The 20,337-nt window shown below is 41.6% G+C and overlaps 1 protein-coding gene across 5 annotated transcripts in view; it reads right to left on the reverse strand.

Annotated features, from left to right (window-relative positions):
• Nucleotides 1-20,337, reverse strand: part of LOC143022272 (ataxin-3-like) — a 139,713-nt gene that overhangs the window by 54,757 nt on the left and 64,619 nt on the right. For 4 of the 5 annotated variants that reach the window (XR_012966041.1, XM_076180432.1, XM_076180423.1 and 1 more), the window contains exon 6: nt 7,426-7,609. Coding sequence is in view for 4 of the 5 variants with exons in the window: in XM_076180432.1 (XP_076036547.1) it covers nt 7,426-7,609 (184 nt within the window). In the remaining variant the exon portion in view is untranslated. Of the gene's footprint in view, nt 1-2,595; nt 3,679-7,425; nt 7,610-20,337 lie in introns of those variants that run through there. The other variant, XM_076180425.1, reaches the window with a different exon arrangement.

Raw genomic sequence — 20,337 nt, forward strand, 5'->3', positions numbered from 1 at the left:
CAATCTACATTCTACCTCCACCTTCACTCCACCTTTTCATGCCACATTTGCACCCAAGTATCTAAAACTATCCACTTCCTCCAGTTGCTCTCCCTTAACCACTTCACTCCGGGACTTAAATCTCGCGGGCAGCAGCCAATGCCAGCCGTACGACGTGTCGTAATAATACTCGCATCATAAAATATAGTCACCGCTTATATCGATCGTTCTCTCTTTCACCCGTGTATTTTGAAAACCATAGAGAATGGGATTCAGTGCATATTAGGGGGAATGTAAAAATGCAGGGGTGACTACAATAAATATAATCAAGATGCCGATATGGCAGCATCGCGAATCCACTTGCTCCTCATGACGCCTATGTGTGCGGCACCGTATGGTAGGGGTTAATGCTCACTTCCAGATTACTGCCACTTTCACCCCTTGTACATCTCATCACCTTACTTTTACCCACATTTATCTTCAGCTTTCTTCTATCACACATTCTCCCAAACTCTGTCACCAACTTCCTCAATCCCTCCTCCAATCCTGCCACAAGCGCAGTGTCATCCACAAACAACTGGCTCACCTCCCACTTTTCTCCATTTTCTTTAACCATATCCAATCCCTGAACCACTACCCTTGCATTTACCTCTCGCACTACCCCATCCATGTACAAGTTGAACAGCCAGGGCGACATAACGCATCCTTGACAAAGTCCCACCTTTACCTCGAACCACTCACTCTCTTTACCCACAAAACTTTAACATCAGAACACGTAGATTGTCTGACTGTCATGCGTGCATATAATGCAAACGTACATAAACAACAGTTGCATTTCTAAAACTGTAATTGTAAACAAATGCACTTCCGTAAAAAATGTTATAGTCAACTTGACAAAAGAAAAAAGAAAAGAAAAAAAGATTAACTGTCAATTGGACACTATACAACAGTATAGAAGAAAATTTCTTTAAGCTGATCTGCTTTCTCCATCTCCTCACTACCTTTTCTGAAACCCCAAATTCCCTTTCTGCAGATGTTTCCATGTTCTACATAATCCACCACTTTCAGCTTCAAACCTACTTCATAGCTCTTTCTCTAACTGGTACTCATGATTAGAGTTTACAGTTATTAGGCCTAAAACTCCATGCGATCTATCATAGATCTAACAGTATGGTAGGCCTAATGAAAGTTTACGAAAATTATAATTTCTTATTACGAAAATCATAAGTTTATTTAAGGGAGTATCGCATTGCTTTATAGAGTAGGTGAAATTAAATTTTCAAATATGTATTTAATGAACTTAGGTATAATTACTCCTTACATTAGTGTATAATTCCTCAGGGTATTGTGTTCCTCCCATGTATATATAAGGCATAGTGAATATTTAATGAAGATATGGTGAGCTCTAGTGAAGCCTTAATTACTTAATGGAAAATCCATCCACATCATTCAACTTAGTATGAAATGTCTGGGGAACAAAAACTATTGAATACATTTTATCAAACTAATACCTCTGATTGGGTGGGAATGATTTCATGCCTTTTCCTTTTTGGCTACCTCCCTTGTAAGGGGGAAAAAGCCTTGGTATATGTATGTATGTATGTACCTCTGATTTTTTATTAATTTGTTTCTCTGATTGGGAAGTATGGAGTTTCAGGTAAAAATCATAGTGGGGAATTGATGGTGATGTGTCTTGATTGAGAGGATTAAGAGAGGAACAGGAGTAATTGGTGAGGAACAGTGTGGATTTAGGATGGGTAGAGGTAGTGTAGATCAGAATTTTGTGGTAAGACAGATATTTGAGAAAGCTATAGGAAAGGGGAAGGATGTTTTTTGGACTTTTATGGATCTGGAAAAGGCTTACGATAGGGTAGACAGAAAGTAACTGTGGGAGGTTTTGCGGATATACGGGATAGGAGGAAAGCTTCTATGAGCTGTCAAGAGTTTTTATGAAAGTAGTAAAGCTTGTGTCAGGATTAGAAATGGAGAGAGTGAGTGGTTCGAGGTAAAAGTGGGACTTCGTCAAGGATGCGTTATGTCGCCCTGGCTGTTCAACTTGTACATGGATGGGGTAGTGCGAGAGGTAAATGCAAGGGTAGTGGGTCAGGGATTGGAGATGGTTAAAGAAAATGGAGAACAGTGGGAGGTGAGCCAGTTGTTGTTTGCGGATGACATTGCGCTTGTGGCAGGATCGGAGGAGGGATTGAGGAAGTTGGTGACAGAGTTTGGGAGAATGTGTGATAGAAGAAAGCTGAAGATAAATGTGGGTAAAAGTAAGGTGATGAGATGTACAAGGGGTGAAAATGGCAGCAGACTGGAAGTGAGCATTAAGGGGAGCGACTGGAGGAAGTGGATAGTTCTAGATACTTGGGTGCAAATGTGGCAGGGAAAGGTGGAGTGGAGGTGGAGATAGAATGTAGATTGAGAGAAGCGAGTAAATGCCTTGGTGGATTAAAAAGTGTAATGAGGAATAGACACTTGGGAATGGAAGGGATTTCTCCTTGTCTTCTTTATGGTGGACGGAGAGGGGGGGGTCACCGATTTAATGAAGCAGCCTTGCTGTGGATGTGCTGTGTCTTACAACACTGCTTCTGACACAGGGCAGTGGACAAGGTGCTGGGATGACCCATCATCCAGGAGGTGCTAAGATAAGGAGGGTGGAGGGGTGTGGAGTGTATTCAGGGATGGAATGGGTGGGAATGATTTTATGGTTTAGGAAGAAAGTCAAGCATAAGTACACATGGGAGAGGGTGGTGGATGGAAGGGTGACAGATAGAGCATTAATGGACTATATAGTGGTGACCAGGAGTATGGTAGGAAGAGTTAAGAATGTACATTTTCTGGTGGAAGGTAAATTAAGAGTGGAGAATAGGTGGAGAAAGAGGAAAAGGGCAGAAGGTAGGGAGGTACTTAGAGTGAACTGCTTAAATGAGAAAGAAAAGGAGAATGAGTGTAAGAAGAAACTGAGAGAGGAGTGAGAGGTAGTGAAGGATAGAGTGGAGCTAGGAGTATAGGAGGAATGGGGATGGTTCAAGGAGGGAGTCATAAGGTGTGTAAGGATGGTGTGTGGAACAAGGAGGGCGGGAGGAAATAGTGGTGGGATGAGGAAGCAAACATCTTTTATTTCTTACTGTAGAAAATAAAGGGCATGAAGTTTTCTTTCAACTGAAACTAAAATTACAAAAATCCATCAAGAACAACTAAAGATATTATAACAGAAAGAACAGAAACATGAACTTTACAGGACGGGGGATTTAAATTTTCGCGAACATTTTTCTTGACCATTTGTTTGATGGTTGCGATATATAGCAAATCTCCAATTTCCTCTTTGCTGATGAGGTGTGAGGTGAGGGTGAGTGATGTGGCATGGGTGGAGGAGAGTAAGGTGGGTGTGGCTAGTAGATGCTTGCAGAATGCTGGGTGCAGTTGTGCTGTTTTTCTCCTCTTTCTTTTTGCTTCTTGTTTCTATTTCAGGCACTCATAGGCCCTTTCTATATTCTGGCTCTTCACTCTCTTGTTTCTTGTTAAATTTTCCATGATCACAGCAACAATACAAGGCGAGGAATCAAAATTGTTGCATATGGTGAGAGTGCCAGGAGCTATGTCACCTTTGACTTTTTCAAGAGTACTGGTGCCCTGTCCACTGTCTGTAGGGTATGCTGGTGGGAGGAGTTGCCAAATATCCCCATAAACACAATTCTGTAGCAAAAAATGAAATAGCTATAGAAATGTTGATGCTATTTCAATATACAGAATGTTTTTTATGCAATGGGGTTGCCAGAGGTTGCCAATATCTTATCTATTTTATGCTGTATAAAAAGATAGAATCTAAATACAGTTGTATAACTTTGTATGTGTGTTGTCACCATCATAGTGATTCTTTTGAAATGTTTACCTAAAATTTGCTCATGTACCAGAATTTTTCAAATAATCGCTGGTGCCACTCCCTTAAGTTATGTTACAGGATGTTGAATTACACTATGAAAACATAATTTGTGTAAATATCATAGAAACGCAGCCACGAGTGAAACAGGTTATGTACAGTAATGTATGGTAAACAAAGGGTCAAGGTTGCATTGCTTATAAACACTATAAAACATACAAAAGAGTTGGAAAAGAGAATATTTTACAATTTTATTGTAATTAATATATGATTTTCTAGCAGCAATAGTTCAGTTTAAAGCAGTGATTCGGTAGGAACCTTTGATATACATATTTTATGCAAACAAAAGTTGAAAAGCTTTCCGACGCATATTGTGCGAACACCAATGAAATTCAGTGCCATTTGCACATTGAAATCACCAATTTTTGCAACTTTGGTGACAGAGTAGTATTGCCCCTCATTAATGTCGAGTGGATAGGTTGCACCCCTAATTTTGGTGAAACATTGTTAAAAAATGTGCAACCTATATGCAAGTAAATACAGTAACGTTGGAAATATTGATATTAAAATGGGTGAGAGAAAGTTTAACATATGGTAGTTGTACAGAAAAGGAAAAATATGGGAGGAGGGTTCAACACATATACCAAAGTCTTTTTTCCCCCTTATAAGGGAGGTAGCCAAAAAACAAAGGCATAAAAACCACTCCCACCCATTCCATCCCTATCACACTCCACTCCCCTCCACCCTCCCTCTTATCTTGACACCTCCTGGATGACGGGTCATCCCTGCATCTTGTCCACTGCCCTAGGTCAGAAGCAGTGTTGCAAGACATGGGGATTTTAATTGTGAAGAGGTGAGATTTGAGGAGTGTGTTACAGATGTGAGGAGTCATGGAGCAATACAATGTTGGTTATGATAACTAACAACACAATGAACCAATGGGTAAAAGAAACAGCAAGATATAGAGGTAAGGATACACCAGCAAGACTGGCTTCACCAAACAAAACAACCTGAGGTGCTTCTATTTATCTATATACCAAGGGCCTCTTCCCCCCTATAAGGGAAGCCAACCAAAGCAAACTTCCACTCCCATTCACCACCTGTTGTTTCCCCTCTTATCCTAGCTCCTTGTGGATGAAGGGTCATCCATGTCTCCTGCCTACTGCAGCAAGACACTAATACACCAGTGTTCCATAGATTAAAATGATCATATAGTCCTTGGATTTATTCTGGAAGTTGGGAAGAAAGAAGACAAGAACCATTTAGACAAGGGAGATATGATGATGATGATATGGTTTAACACAAACTCCCCCTATTGGGAGACTAGGACAATGCCCTTTACAGAAGACTTTGTAGTATGGAATTTAATGAACCATACCCTTGGTTCAACTTTGCCAGTGACAAGGTTCGAACCACCATCCCCTCAACCTTTACCACAAGTAATGATGCCCCAACATGCTCGGGCAGTGAACTTTGATAAGGGAGATATATCAGTGGAAAAGCAAACTACACAGAAAAGACAAAGAGAAACCCATTCAGGCCATAGTAGTTCATCATCCTTTCATAACCACTCTCCACTTGCACCTGCCACTTTTCCTCTCCCTTCCTTTCTCAACAAAGAGCCCCCTCTTACCCAAGGCCCCTATTCATTCATATAATTCTTGATCCTTGGTCCCTCAAAATCACTTCATCCACCTCTGCTTTCTACAATCTTTCTACAAGTCTTTCCTCACCCATTCTTTACATATGTCCAAACCATCCTCATATTCTTTAATCAATCCTATCAAAATCCTTTCTCCACCCCACCTCTTTATTTCTCCCCAATGACAAGAGAATTAGGTAAGTTAGATTCACATAATTAATAAAGAATGGCTATGAAGAGTAGGCTCAATGGGATAGCATAGAGACAGCAATTGTACAAATGCATTACATAATTTCATATAAGAAGAGATTTTACTCTAAGATAGACAAATGATATGTACCTCTGGTCCATAGTTAAACAAATTAGGCTTATCTACAACAGCTCTTAACAATAGGAGACTTTTCTAAAACTCATCAATATTGTCATGCATACTGATGACTGGAAAAATATATTTTCATAGGTCATTCTTTATCTGACGCAGCCCAAAGGGATTTCTCCCCGTCTTCTTTTCTGCATGCTGTGGATGTGCTGTGTCTTGCAACACTGCTTCTGACCCAGGGCAGTGGACAAGATACAGGGATGACCAATCATCAAGAAGGTGCCAAGATAAGAGGGAGGGTACAGGGTGGAGGGGAGTGGAGTGTATTGGGGATGGAATGGGTGGGAATGATTTTTATGCCTTTGTTTTTTTTTTGGGGGAAAAAGCCCTTAGTATATGTACGTATGCATTCTTTATCTATGTACCAAGGGCTTTTTCCCCCTTATAAGGGAGGTAGCCAAGTTAAAAGGGAAGTAACCACTCCCACCCATTTCACTTCCATCCACTACCCTTTCCTCCCTCTCATCTTAGCTCCTCAAGGATAATGGGTCATCCCTGTATCCCACCCACTGCCCTGGGTCAGAGGCAATGCAGCATGACACAGCACATCCACAGCAAGGCCGCTTCACTTAATCGGCGAACCCCTTCGCCATCCCCTCATGCAGAAGAAGACGAAGAAGAAAAAAAAAAAAAAAAAAGAGAGAGGACGGGAAGAAATCCCTTTGGGAGGTGTCAAAATATTATTCATACATAACCACTCCCTACCCCCCCCACCCCTGCCTTCCTTGCATCACAGTATCATCTATACACAGCTATTCTCCACTCATCACTATCTCATGCCTTCTCCCTTCTTTGCTCAAAAGACAATCCGTTCTTACTCAATGCCCCTTTCAGCCCATCCATCCATCTCATCCATGGTCATCCCCTAAAGTTCACTCCCTCTACCTCTGCTTTCCACACCTTTTAATCATCTTTCTTTACTCATTCTTTCCATGTGTCCAAACCATTCTAGTACTCTTTCATCAGCCCTATCTGCCATCTCCTTTTCTACCCCTGCTCTCCTCATCCCCCTCATTTCTTACTCTATCCAACCATGTAAACCCTACCATACTTCTCAGACATTTCATCTCAAACACATTTAAACTTTTCCTCTCTGCCTCTCTTAAATTCCATGTTTCTGCCCCATACAGTGCCATCGGCACAATCACCCCTTCATATAGTCTCCTCTTTGCATCCATTCCCAAATGCCTATTTCTCATGACACTTTTTAATCCCCCAAGGCATTTACTTGCTTCTCTCAGTGTACAATTTACTTCCACTGCCACTCCTCCCTATCATGCCACATGTGACCCCAAATACCTAAAGCTATCCATTTCCTCCAGCCTCTCTCTTTTAAAACTTACTTCCAACACACTGCCATCCTCTCTCATTGTACATCTCATCACCTTACTTTTACCCACATTTACCTTCAACTTTCTGCTATCACATACTCTCCCAATCTCTGTCACTAACTCCCTTAATTCTTTAGTTCCATTATTTTCTATTTCATCAAACAGCATCCATAAAATCCTAACTTCCTTTTAAAAATTACAACATACTTACTTTCAACAGGACCATCAGAATCTGTTCCAAGAGACAATCGAATGGCTGCTTCTAATTCCTCCTCCTCAGAACTAGCTTTGGTTGCTGCCAATTTAGATTCTTTGGATGAAGTTGAAGTAGATGAGGACTCAGCTTTTGCTAAACTTACCGCCAATGCTGTTCTGATGTCATCATCCTCCTTCACCTGTTGACAACAAATATTGCTATTTCAGGGACTTGACAAATTAAAACAATTTCCTCCATGGGGGCCTCATATCATGGAGAAGGGGGATAGGTATGAGTGTTGTGGTTTTGGAGGGCTTGGTCTGTTGGATTTGGTATATGTTGGAGGGTGTTTGTTGAGAGGACCAGAATGAGAACTGGGGGTGGGGTCAGTATGGTTTTGGGAAGTGGGGAAATGCATAGTTTTTCTGATGGAACAAATATGTCAGGGGGTTTTGGTGGGGATTGGTGATATCTTTTGAGCATTTATGGATTTGGAGAGGGCATGTGGTGGAGATGGCAAGGGGGTATTTTATGATGTGATGCTGATGTGTAAGGTCAGGAGGGAGGGGTCCACTGGGGGTGGTCAAAGGTGTTTGCAGAGTGGTGGAGCTTGTGAGAGGGTACGGAATGGAGAGAGTGAATGGTTTGACATTACAGTAAGGTTTTGCCAGGGTTGATTGGGTTGCCATGATTGCTCAACATTTATGTATGTAGTTTGGTGGGTGTGGGGGTATTGGACAGGGGTTTGGCATTGGTAAGTGAGAGTGTCATTTGTGGATGACACTGTACTTGTGGCCCAGTTGTAGAATGGACTGTGGCTTGGTAGTGGAGCTTGGGAGGGCATGAGTGTGTGTGTGTGTGTGTGTGTGGTAGGGTTAGGAAGCTGAAAGCAAATATGAGCAAAAAGGTGAAGATATGTGCAAGGAGTGTTGGTGGTGGTGGAATGAAGGTTTTTAAAGGGTGGGGGCTAGACAAAGTGAAAGGCTTAAGGTATTTATGATAAGCATGGTCAAAACATTTTGTGGGTTGCCATTTTGTGATTAATTAATCAGTTATTGCCTCAAGTTTCACTAGGTGGAAAAACTGCAGCCTCACAGTGGCTGGCAACAGTCCTGAGGCCTTCCCACAGATCTCTCTTAGAAGAAACTTTGAATTGTTGTCTGTATTAATCAGCATGGGCCTGTTTCTATGTCACCACCCAGAAGCAGTCACCAGTTGCCAACTCTCCATGTGTCAAAAAGATTTAAAAATACAGATGATGTTGAGGGAAAAAAAAAAAAAAAAAAAAAAAAAAAAATTAGTCCCAGTCTGGAGACCAAATGTCTCGTCAAGGCTGTGTCTGTCTCCTGATGAAGCTGAAGGGGCTGATAGATAATGACAATGGGTAGCTTTGCTGTTCATCTTGCAGGACCACCACATGCAGAGGAAAAGGGTAGAAGGGAGGTGCTTAAAGTAAACTGTTTAAATGAGAAAGAAAAGGAGAAGCACAAGAAGAAGCTGAGAGAGAAGTGGGAGAGTGTGAAGGATAGAGCTGAACTAAGGGTGGAAGGGGAAAGGGGATAGTTCAAGGAGGGAATCAGAAGGTGTGCAATAATGGCATGTGGAACAAAGAAGATGGAAAGAAATAGAAGGAAGGGTAGTAAGTGGTAGGATGCGGAAGCAAAGAAGGTTGTAGAAGAGAAGAAGCAAGCATTCACAGATTGGTTACAAAATAGGACGAGAGAATCATATGAGGGGTACAAAGAAAAGAAAAGAGAAGCAAAGCATAAGATAAAGGAGGTAATGAAGAGAGCATATGTGAAATGGGGTAAGAGTATGACAGAAAGTTTAGAAAGTAATAAAAAGATGTTTTGGAAAGAAATTAAGAGAGGAAGAGGAGGCAAATCAAGCAGAAAAGAAAAGGTGCAGATGGAGAGATAATTATGGACGAGACAGCAATAAGAGGAAGATGGGCAGAGTATTTTAGGGAGTTGCTAAATGTGAAGAAAGATAGGGAGGGAAAGGTAGTTGCAGTGGGTAGTGCTAAGAAAATGACAGTGATGAGTAAGAAAAATGGAGGAGAAATGAGGAAAGATGAGGTTAAGGCAGTTATTATGATGATGAGAGCAGGTAAGCACCTGGGTTGAATGGGTGTCATGCAGAATGTCTAAAAAAAGGAGGTACAGTGATGATGAACTGACTGGTGAGGTTATTTAATGTTTGTTTAAGAGAGGGTAGAGTGCCGAAGGACTGGAGGAGTCCCTGTATAGTTCCATTTTACAAGGGAAAAGGGGACAAGTGTGAGTGTAGTAGTTTCAGAGGGATCAGATTATTAAGTGTAGTTGGGAAGGCTTATGATTTTGATTGAGAGGATTAGGAGAGGAATAGAGGGGGTAATTGGTGAGGAATAGTTTGGGTTTAGGACAGGTAGAGGTTTCGTGGATCAGATTTTTGTGGTAAGACAGTTATGTCAGAAAGCTTTAGGAAAAGGTAAGGATGTTTTTTGAGCTTTTATGGATTTGGAAAATGTTTATGACAGGAAAGCACTGTGGGATGTATTGCAGATATATGGGATAGAAGGAAAGATGTTAAGAGCAGTCAAAAGTTTTTACAAGAGTAGTAGACCTTGTGTTAGAATCAGAAATAGAGAGAGTGGTTTGAGGTAAATGTGGGACTTCGCCAGGGATGTATTATGTCATCTTGGCTGTTCAATTTATACATAAATGGGGTGGTGTGAGAGGTAAATGCAGAGGTAATGGATTGGAGATGGGTAAAGGAAGTGGAGAAAAGTGGGAGATAAGCCAGTTGTTGTTTACTGATGACACTGCACTTACGGCAGGATCAGAGGAGGAATTGAGGAAGTTAGTGACAGAGTCTGGGAAAGTGTGCAAAAGAAGGAAGTTGAAGATGTGGGTGAAAGTAAGGTGACGAGACGTACAAGGGGAGAAAGTGGCAGCAGACTGGAAGTGAGTATTAAGGGAGAGAGACTGGAGGAAATGGACAGTTTTAGATACTTGGGTGCGAATGTGGGGGGAAAGGGAGGAGTGGAGGTAGAATGTAGATTGAGAGAAGCAAGTAAATGCCTTGGGGGTTTAAAAAGTGTAATGAGAAATAGACATTTGGGAATGGATGCTAAGATAGGACTGTACAAAGGGGTGATTGTGCCAATAGCACTGTATAGGGCAGAAACATGGAACATAAGAGAGGAAGAGAGGAGTTTGAATGTGTTTGAGATGAGGTGCCTGAGAAGTATGATAGGGGTTACTAGACTAGACAGAGTGAGAAACAAAGAGGTAAGGAGAGTGGGGGTGGAAAGGGAGTTGGGAAATGGGGTTGATGAAAGAGTATTGGAATGGTTTGGACACATGGAAAGAATAAGTGAAGAAAGAATAGTAAAAGAGGTGTGGAAGGCAGAGGTGGAAGGAGTGAATGTGAGGGGTGTCCAAGGATGAGATGGATGGATGGGGTAAAAGGGGCATTGGGAAAGAGGGGAATGCCTGTTGAGGAAGGATAGGAGAAGACAAAAGATAGGGGTGAATAGGGAATGGTTGTGTATGGATGATGCGGTGTTGCATGAAGGGGAGTGAGTGGGGGATGGGGGGTGTGGGAGTATGTGTGATAAAATGACTTGATGCAGCCCGAAGGGATTTCTCCCTGTCTTTTCTTTTTCTGCATGAGAGGACGGAGAGAGGGGTCACTGATTTAATGAAACAGCCTTACTGTGGATGTGCTGTGTCTTGCGACACTGCTTCTGACCCAGGGCAGTGGGCAAGATGCAGGGAAGACCCATCATCCAGGAAAAGCCAAGATAAGAGGAAGTGGGGTGAATGGGAGTGGAGCATGTGGAGATAGAATGGGTGGGAGTGGATTTTGTGCTTTTGTTTGGCTACCTCCCTTGTTAGGGAGAAAGCCTTTGGTATATGTATGTACTATATATCATACATACATACATATACCAAGGGTTTTTCCCCCTTACAAGGGAGGTAGCCAAAAAGGAAAAGGCATAAAATCATTTCCACCCATTCCATCCCTGAATACACTCCACACCCCTCCACCCTCCCTCTTATCTTAGCACCTCCTGGATGATGGGTCATCCCTGCACCTTGTCCATTGCCCTGTGTCAGAAGCAGTGTCACAAGACACAGCACATCCACAGCAAGGCCACTTCATTAAATCGGCAACCCCCCCTCTCCATCCCCCCATGCATAAAGGAAAAGACGGGGAAAAATCCCTTCAGGCTGCGTCAAAATTTGCTCACACATACTACCTCACCCCATCCCCCTGCACATTCCACCTCATGCATCACAACATCATCCATATACAACCATTCTCCATTCACCCCTGTCTTCTATCCTCTCCCGTCCTTCCTCAACAGACATTCCCCTCTTCCCCAAAGCCCCCTTCACCCCATCCATCCACCTCATCCTAGGATGCCCCCTCATGTTCACTCCCTCCACATCTGCCTTCCACACCTCTTTTACTAGTCTTTCTTCACTCATTCTTTCCATGTGTCCAAACCATCCTACCATCATATATATCAATGTATAATAAAGATTATTCGTGAAATTTTTCTTTGAATTATGTCAACCATTTCAAAAAATATAGTGAAAACTGGCTAATTTTTTGTTAGACCTGTTTACCTATACTATTATTCAACTATAAAAAAAATGACAAGTTGGATTGTGTGATAATGTTCTTGGTTGTACAAGTGCAAATTTAAAACCCACATTAAAACCAGATGAATCACAAGAAAACCCATCATCCTACAGATCAATCTTATTATCCACCATATTCAACCCAATGTAGAGAATAACTGCAGAAATATATCAACTGCCCCATATTTCTTGCAAACATCAGAGCAGCAAACACTGGAGAGATTTCACATGAAAGCACAACCAAAAAGAACAGTCATGGTGGCAACATATACAATCAAATGATTAGATAAAGTTTCCAGACACATACATACATACATATTTAGACACTTGGAACAAACTGGATAATGAAATAGTAAGCGCAAAAACCATTCACGAGTTTAAAAGCAAACTAGACACTGAGAGATACAATGGCGGGACAAAACGAGCATAGCTCCCCTTCCCGCAAAATACAACAAGGTAAATATACCAAAGGCTTTTTCCCCCATACAAGGGAGACAGCCAAAAAACAAAGGCATAAAATTCATTCCCACCCACTTCATCCCTACATACTCCACTCCCATCCAACCCCTTCCCTCCTTATCTTGGCTCCTCCTGGATGACGGGCCATCTTTGCATCTCACCCACTGTCCTGGTTCAGAAGCAATGTCACAAGACACAGCACATCCACAGCAAAGCCACTTCATTTAATCAGCGACACCCCTACTCCATCCCCTCATGCAGAAAAACCGATGGAGAGAAATCCCTTCGGGCTGTCAAATTATTTTTCACACATACTCCCACCCCTTCATGTATCGCAGCATCATCCATACACAACCATTCTCCATTCATCCCTATCTTCTGTCTTCTCTCATCCTTCCTCAACAGACATTCCCCTCTTTTACCACATCCATCCATCTTATCCTTGGTTGCCCCTCATGTTCACTCCTTCCACTTCTGCCTTCCACACCTCTTTTACTAGTCTTTCTTCACTCATTCTTTCTATGTGTCCAAACCATCCTAATACCCTTTCATCAACCCTATCTCCCAACCCCCTTTCCACCCTCATTCTCCTCCTCACTTCCTTGTTTCTCACTCTATCCAGACTAGTAACCCCTATCATTCTCAGGCACCTCATCTCAAACACATTCAAACTCCTCCTATCTTCCTTTCTTATATTCCATTTTTCTGCCCCATACAGTGTTGTCGGCACAATCACTCCTTTGTACAATCCCCTCTTAGCATCCATTCCCAAATGTTTATTTCTCATTACAAAGGAGCATGCTGACAGGAGACCTTTTGGTCCATAACTAGGTCAGATGAAAAAAATGTATATATAGCCAAAAAGAAAAAGGCATAGAAACCACTCCCACCCATTCCATTCCCTACATATTCCACACCCCTCCACCCTCCTCCCTCCCTCTTATCTTGGCACCTCCTGGATGACGGGTCATCCCTGCATCCTGTCCACTGCCCTGGGTCAGAAGCAGTGTCACAAGACACAGCACATCAACAGCAAGGCCACTTCATAGATTCAGCGATAATAATAATAATAAATAAAAATTATAATGTAATAGTAAATAGAACAAATAAATAATTAAACAGGTAAAGTTAAATAATAAACAGGTAAAGTTAAATAATAAACAGGCAAATAGTAATTAATAATAAATTGACAGATAAATAATAATAAATGATAATCAAGGAAATGATAATAAAGAGACAAATAACAAATAAATAAAATGAATGGCAGGCATTACAGCATCTTGCTTAGGTGTTTATCTAAATGAATCTTAAAACTTCAAACTGAACTACATTGCACTGCCTCTGCAGGAAGTTTATTGCATTCATTAACTACACGGTTTGCGAAGTCGTTTCTACCCACTTCTAAATTAAATCTATTTTCTGACAGTTTGAGACCATTATTTCTTGTTGGATTCTCATTCAGTGTAAAACTTTTGTCATTTTTTATGTCAATTTCCTTTAGAATCTTAACCACTTCCATACGGTGACGCCTACGTAGGCATCATGAGGAGCAAGTGAGTACGCGATGATGCCGACGTCGGAGTCTTGATTATATTTACTGTAGTTGTACCTACGTAACCTCCACTCTCTCTAAACTGGCTTCACCATATTTTCTATGGTTATCAAAATTCACGGGTGAAAGAGAACGAATGATTGAGCACTGACTTTATTTTTTATAATGTGATTATTATGACGCAACATCGAACGTCGGGCAGTTAATGCTGCCAGACGTGCGATGTGCCCCGGAGTGAAGAGGTTAAAGACCTGTATCAAGTCACCTCTGAGTCTATGCTTTTTTAGGGAAAAACAGATTCATATGTTTTCGTCTATTTTTGTATGACTTTTGATATTTGGCATCAGTTTTGTGGCTCGCCGTCATACTTTTTCCAATCTGTCAATGTCTTTAACAAGATTCGGTGACCATACGGAAACAGCATGTTCCAAATGTGGACAAACTAACGATTTATATAGCTTGTTAATGTGAGATGGACTTTTGAAATCAAAAGACTGCACAATCATTCCTAGAATTTTATTTGCTTTCTCAGAGGCTGAAATACACTGCAGAGATGATCTGATATTACTGATAACTATGCCGAGATCCTTTTCACTATCCACTTTTGTTAATGAATTTCCAAAAACTTGTAATCGTACTTACTGTTATTTTTACCTATGTCCATGTTAAATTTCATTAGTCACTTTTCAGACCATTGCTGTAGTTTATCTAAATCTTCTTGAATAACTAATTGGTTTAAGTGATCATTGAATGAGAGGGAGAGCGCTTGTGGTTAAATTGATTTAATAAGAGAAAATGCAAGAAAATAAAAACAATGATTTTGAGCCAAATGTCGACTCAAAAGCAGAGCCATCTAGAAGCACCATGCCAAAATCAAACGTAAACAAAGGTTTTGAAATACCAGGAAAATTATGACTGTATAATGAAGACTCTTTTTCTGCTTTTGGTAATTATGAAAGAAGAAATTTGAGTCGAATCTTAGACATGGAAAGGAAGATGAGTATTAATAGAAAACTGTGGGAGAACAAATTCATAGAACTAAGGAAAGAGCTTTAGAATTAGCAGAATGTTTAACCCAAGCTAACAATGAGATATCTGATCTGTAGAAAACTAATTCTGAACTAAATAATGAACTAAAGGGATTAAAAAATTATCTAATGGAAATTAAATGTGAAAATTAAAAGATGAAAATTAATAATACTACCAATAGTGAGAACTTAAAAAAAAAAAAAGAGGTAAATAACAAAATATAGGCACTGTGAAAGAATTGAAGAAAACTTAGGTGAGGAAAATATGCAAAAGATTAAGAAATAGAATGAAAACAGAAAATGAAGAAATTGCTTTTAACCCCTACAGCATCAGTGGTAAACATCTTATGCTGCAATGGTTTTATAGATTGTCAGCAGCATATGTCATGTGCTGCAATTTAAAAACTTTGCCAAATATAGGCATTGTATCGAGGGTCAAATCTGTGGTAATGACCAAGTAGCCCATCCACTGGCTATAAAAAGCACCCAAATTTTTTTTATTTATTGACAAAACTGGCAATCCTGGAAGCAATTTTTCGGGGGTAACTTGGGTATTAAATTGGCCTTTAGGACATACTTTAGACATTTCTGGTGTACAAAATGAAGTATATGGAGGTGAAGTTGTACTTTGACACTTAAGCAGGTGCCAATTTTCATAACAAATGCATAAAACAAAATGTGACCAGGCAATAATGGTGTGATAGATGCTTACTAAAACATTTACCAAAACAATAAGAAATGCCACAATTACCTATCCTTCATGAAATTATTATCATTATTATTATTATAAAAAAAAAAAAAAAGTGATAAATATTTGCCCAAAAATCCACAAAAACTATTTATATATACATTTTCCATAAGTACATACATACATACATATACCAAGGCTTTTTCCCCCTTACAAGGGAGGTAGCCAAAAAGGAAAAGGCATAAAATCATTCCCTCATGTGGTGAACAAGCCCCCCACATGTGCTTCGATGCGGTATTTTGGCTTATAGCATCGCCGCCGCAGAAATGGGATGGACCAGGAATGGATATAGTGTGTAGAGGTAGCTGGCCTTTGGCCTAATATTAATTGTGTGTAGGTTAAGTCTATAGTACGCCTGTACTACATGCATTTGTATCCTCTTGAAAGCACAACCTGAGCCCTGCCGAGCCATGTTTCGGTCAGGATGGGTCGTGTGCTACTTTAACGTACGCATGAGGCCTATATAAAGATGCCAGGTTTTGGTGTCCCCGTTCAGTTCCTTTCCGTACTTGTACCCAGCAGTGCCCAACCCGAGGCTCGCGGTCACTTTTGTGGTTTAGGGCAGGGCTCCGCGCCCTGTCCGCAGACCCAGCTTAGGTCGACACTCACGCTAACCAGAATAAAGCCATGAAACTCACCCGAGTCTCCCTCACTCCCTCGGTACCTAAGCGCAAGTAACATTCACGTAATGTTACATTTGTGACCACCGGAGTTTGGACGTGAGTACACCTAGCCCCCCTTCTGATCTGGTTCATCGACAACTTGTGTGACTCCATGGACGCTCGTCAACCCCACCACAGTCGCACCCACTGCATTCGCCAACCGCTGTGGTCATCACCACAGCCTTCACAGCTCACAACCGCCTCCCAGCTCGACATCACAACCGCCTCCTCGCTTGACATCACAACCGCCTCCTCGCTCGACGGCACGACCGCCCCTTCGCCTGACGTCGATCTCAACCACCTCCTCGCTCGACGGTACAGCCGTCACTCACGGCCGCTTCCGCAATGGATGCCACGAGCAACTCAGCTCGACGTCACGAGCGCCTCTTCGCTTGACGTCACTCACGGCCGCCTCCACGATGGATGCCACGAGCAACTCAGCTCGACGTCACGAGCGCCTCTTCGCTTGACGTCACTCATGGCCACTCCTGCAGCCCCCGCCGCAGCCACCGCTGCCACCGTCGCCGCCGCCGTCTGCGCCCTCTTTAGGGAGTTCTTGCTTCCACTGACGTCGCTCATGGCCACTCCTGCAGCCCTCGCCGCAGCCACCGATGCCGCCGCCACCGTCTGCGCCCTCTTTAGGGAGTTCTCGCTTCCACTGACGTCGCTCACGGCCAATTCTCCCGCTGCTGCAGTCGCCGCCGCCGCTGGCGCCGCCTCCACAGGTTCCTCCTTCCACTGATGTCACCCACGCCCCCCCCTGCTTGGACATCACGATTCCAAGCTTCGCAGGGGAAAGAGAGTAAATATGGTGGACAAGCCCCCCACATGTGCTTCGACGCGGTATTTTGGCTTATAGCATCGCCGCCGCAGAAATGGGATGGACCAGGAATGGATATAGTGTGTAGAAGTAGCTGGCCTTCGGCCTTATATTAATTGTGTGTAGGTTAAGTCTATAGTACACCTGTACTACATGCATTTGTATCCTCTTGAAAGCACAACCTGAGCCCTGCCGAGCCATGTTTCGGTCAGGATGGGTCGTGTGCTACTTTAACGTAAGCATGAGGCCAATATAAAGATGCCAGGTTTTGGTGTCCCCATTCAGTTCCTTTCCGTACTTGTACCCAGTAGTGCCCCACCCGAGTCTCGTGGTCACTTTTGTGGTTTAGGGCAGGGCTCCGCGCCCTACCCGCAGACCCAGCCTAGGTCGACACTCACGCTAACCAGGATAAAGCCATGAAACTCACCCGAGTCTCCCTCACTCCCTCGGTACCTAAGTGCAAGTAACATTCATGTAATGTTACACACCCATTCCATCCCTGAATACACTCCACACCCCTCCACTCTCCCTCTTCCCTCTTATCTTAGCACCTCCTGGATGACGGGTCATCTCTGCACCTTGTTCACTGCCCTGGGTCAGAAGCAGTGTCGCAAGACACAGCACATCCACAGCAAGGCCGCTTCATTAAATCGGCGACCCCCCCCTCTCCGTCCCCCCATGTATAAAAGGAGAAGATGGGGAGAAATCACTTCGGGCTGCGTCAAATTTTGCTCACACACACTACCTCACCCCCCATCCCCCTGCCCATTCCACCTCCTGCATCACAACATCATCCATATACAACTGTAAGTGTCAGACTATTATGGGTGACCATACATATACTTGAAACATCACAAATTAAATTCCTGCACTCTGAAATTCTAACAAAGCTTCCCCTCAAAAATATAACATCCCTGAAGAACATGTACATCCAAAAACATCCCAACTATTCTTCTGGTTACCACTACATAGTCCAATAAAGCCCTATCTACCACCCTTCCATCCACCACCCTCTTCCACATATACTTAAGCTTGACTTTCTTCCTAAACACTGTATTTGCTATCATCAACTCTCTTGACACACCACCATCATCTCTCCACTACAATTTTTTTTCCTGGAACTCCACATTTCACAACCACTCCATATATTGGTTTGTCTCCTGCCCTAGCATTGAGATCTCCCAATATCACTACATTGACATTTCTCCATAAACCTTCTATACACTATTTTAAATCTATTCAAAATGCCTCCTTTATCTCTCTACACTCTTCTCACTACCAGGCCCATATGCACTTACAAGCTCCCACATCTCCCTTCCCAGTTTCACCTTCATTCACATTGCTCTTTGTATTCTTTCAAGTTTTGTTATACATTTTTTTTGTACTTGATGACCACATCGTTGCTGCATATTCCAATTTTGGTCTTATCAAAATGATTAGTATTTTCTTCACCATTTCGTCATCCAGGTATGTAAATGCCACTTTGATTGTTCTTATTAAATTATAAGTTTCTCCAAAAATGTTGTTTATATGTTTCTCAGGTGACATATTATTCATAATAATGACTTCCAGGTTCTTCTCATTTTCTACTTTTTTTATTCCTTCTCCCTATTTATATGATCCTACTATTCTTTTTTGGCTTCTTTCAAATTCCATTATACTACACCTCTTAGTATTGAACTCCATCTCCCACTTCCTACTCCATTCCCATACTTTATTGAGATCACTCTGTAGTGACTCACAATCTTCTTCAGTGTTCACTTTTTTCAACAGTTTTGCATCATCCGCAAAGAAGCTCATATAACTTTCAATTCCTTCATCCATGTCATTAATATATACAGTGATACCTCTCATTAATAGATGTTAATTACATAGTTGTATTTACCTAGTTGTAATATACGGGAGGGGAGCTGTGTTTGTGGTGTTTTCGGTGTTTTTTGTGCTGTTTAGTGCATGCAATCACTATGCCACCCAAAAACCACTCCAAATCAACGGATTATTCACATCAACTGACACCGTTACCCCCTTTTAGTCCATTAATGAGAGGTAGTACTGTATAGCAAACATTATTGGGGCCAGAACTGTTCCTTCTGGAACACCACTTATTATCTTATCCCAATAGTGTTTGTTTCTTATCACTACTCTCATTTTTCTTTCTTGCAAAAAGTCTTCCATCCATTTAAGCAGTTTGCCCTGTATTCCTCCTGCTGTTTTTAATTTCTTAAGCAACTTCTTATGTGGTACTTTGTCAAAAGCTTTTTTTAGGTCTAGAAATGCACAATCAGCCCATCCATCTCTTGTATTATATCTATTAGCCTTGAATAGAAACACATTAAGTTTGTGATGCATGATTGTCCTTGTCTGAATCCAAATTGCCTTGGATTTAGCACATTGTTTTTTCTAAATACTTTACCCATCTACTTTTGATCATTCTTTCACAAATTTTTGCTATTGTACTTGTTAGAAAGACTGTCTATAGTTGGTAGGGTCTTCTTTATTTCCCCCTTTATATATAGGTACTATATTTGCTCTTCTCCAATCTTTTGGAACTTTTCCTTCTTTCAAGGAACTGTTTATTAGGCTATGTATTTTGTCTGTCAGTTCATTCCTGCATTCTTTCAAAATCCAGTTTGCTATTTCATCTGGTCCATGCAATTTTCTGACATCAAGATTACTCAAGTGTTTCATTATTTCATTCCTTGTTACTTCTATTTCTTTCATAGGGGGGACTTTCTCTTCCCATTCAACATTTCCAGGTTGTATGTTCTCCCTTGTAAACACCAATTTAAAATGCTTGTTCATAATTTCCGCCATTTCTATTTCCTCTGTATTCAACTCCTCCTTGTCATAATTTCTCTAATTCTTGTTTGTTTTTCAGTTTGTTTACAAATCTGTAAAGTAGTTTTGGTTGATCTTTACATTTTTCTATGACATCTTTTTCATATTTTCTCTTTTTCTCTCTGCACACTTGTACATATTCATTTCTACAACTAGTATATATTTTCCATTTTTCAGGTCTTTTGT

Source organism: Oratosquilla oratoria, chromosome 3, assembly GCF_046742065.1.
Source record: "Oratosquilla oratoria isolate Oo_2021 chromosome 3, ASM4674206v1, whole genome shotgun sequence".
NCBI classification, from domain to species: Eukaryota; Metazoa; Arthropoda; class Malacostraca; order Stomatopoda; family Squillidae; genus Oratosquilla; species Oratosquilla oratoria.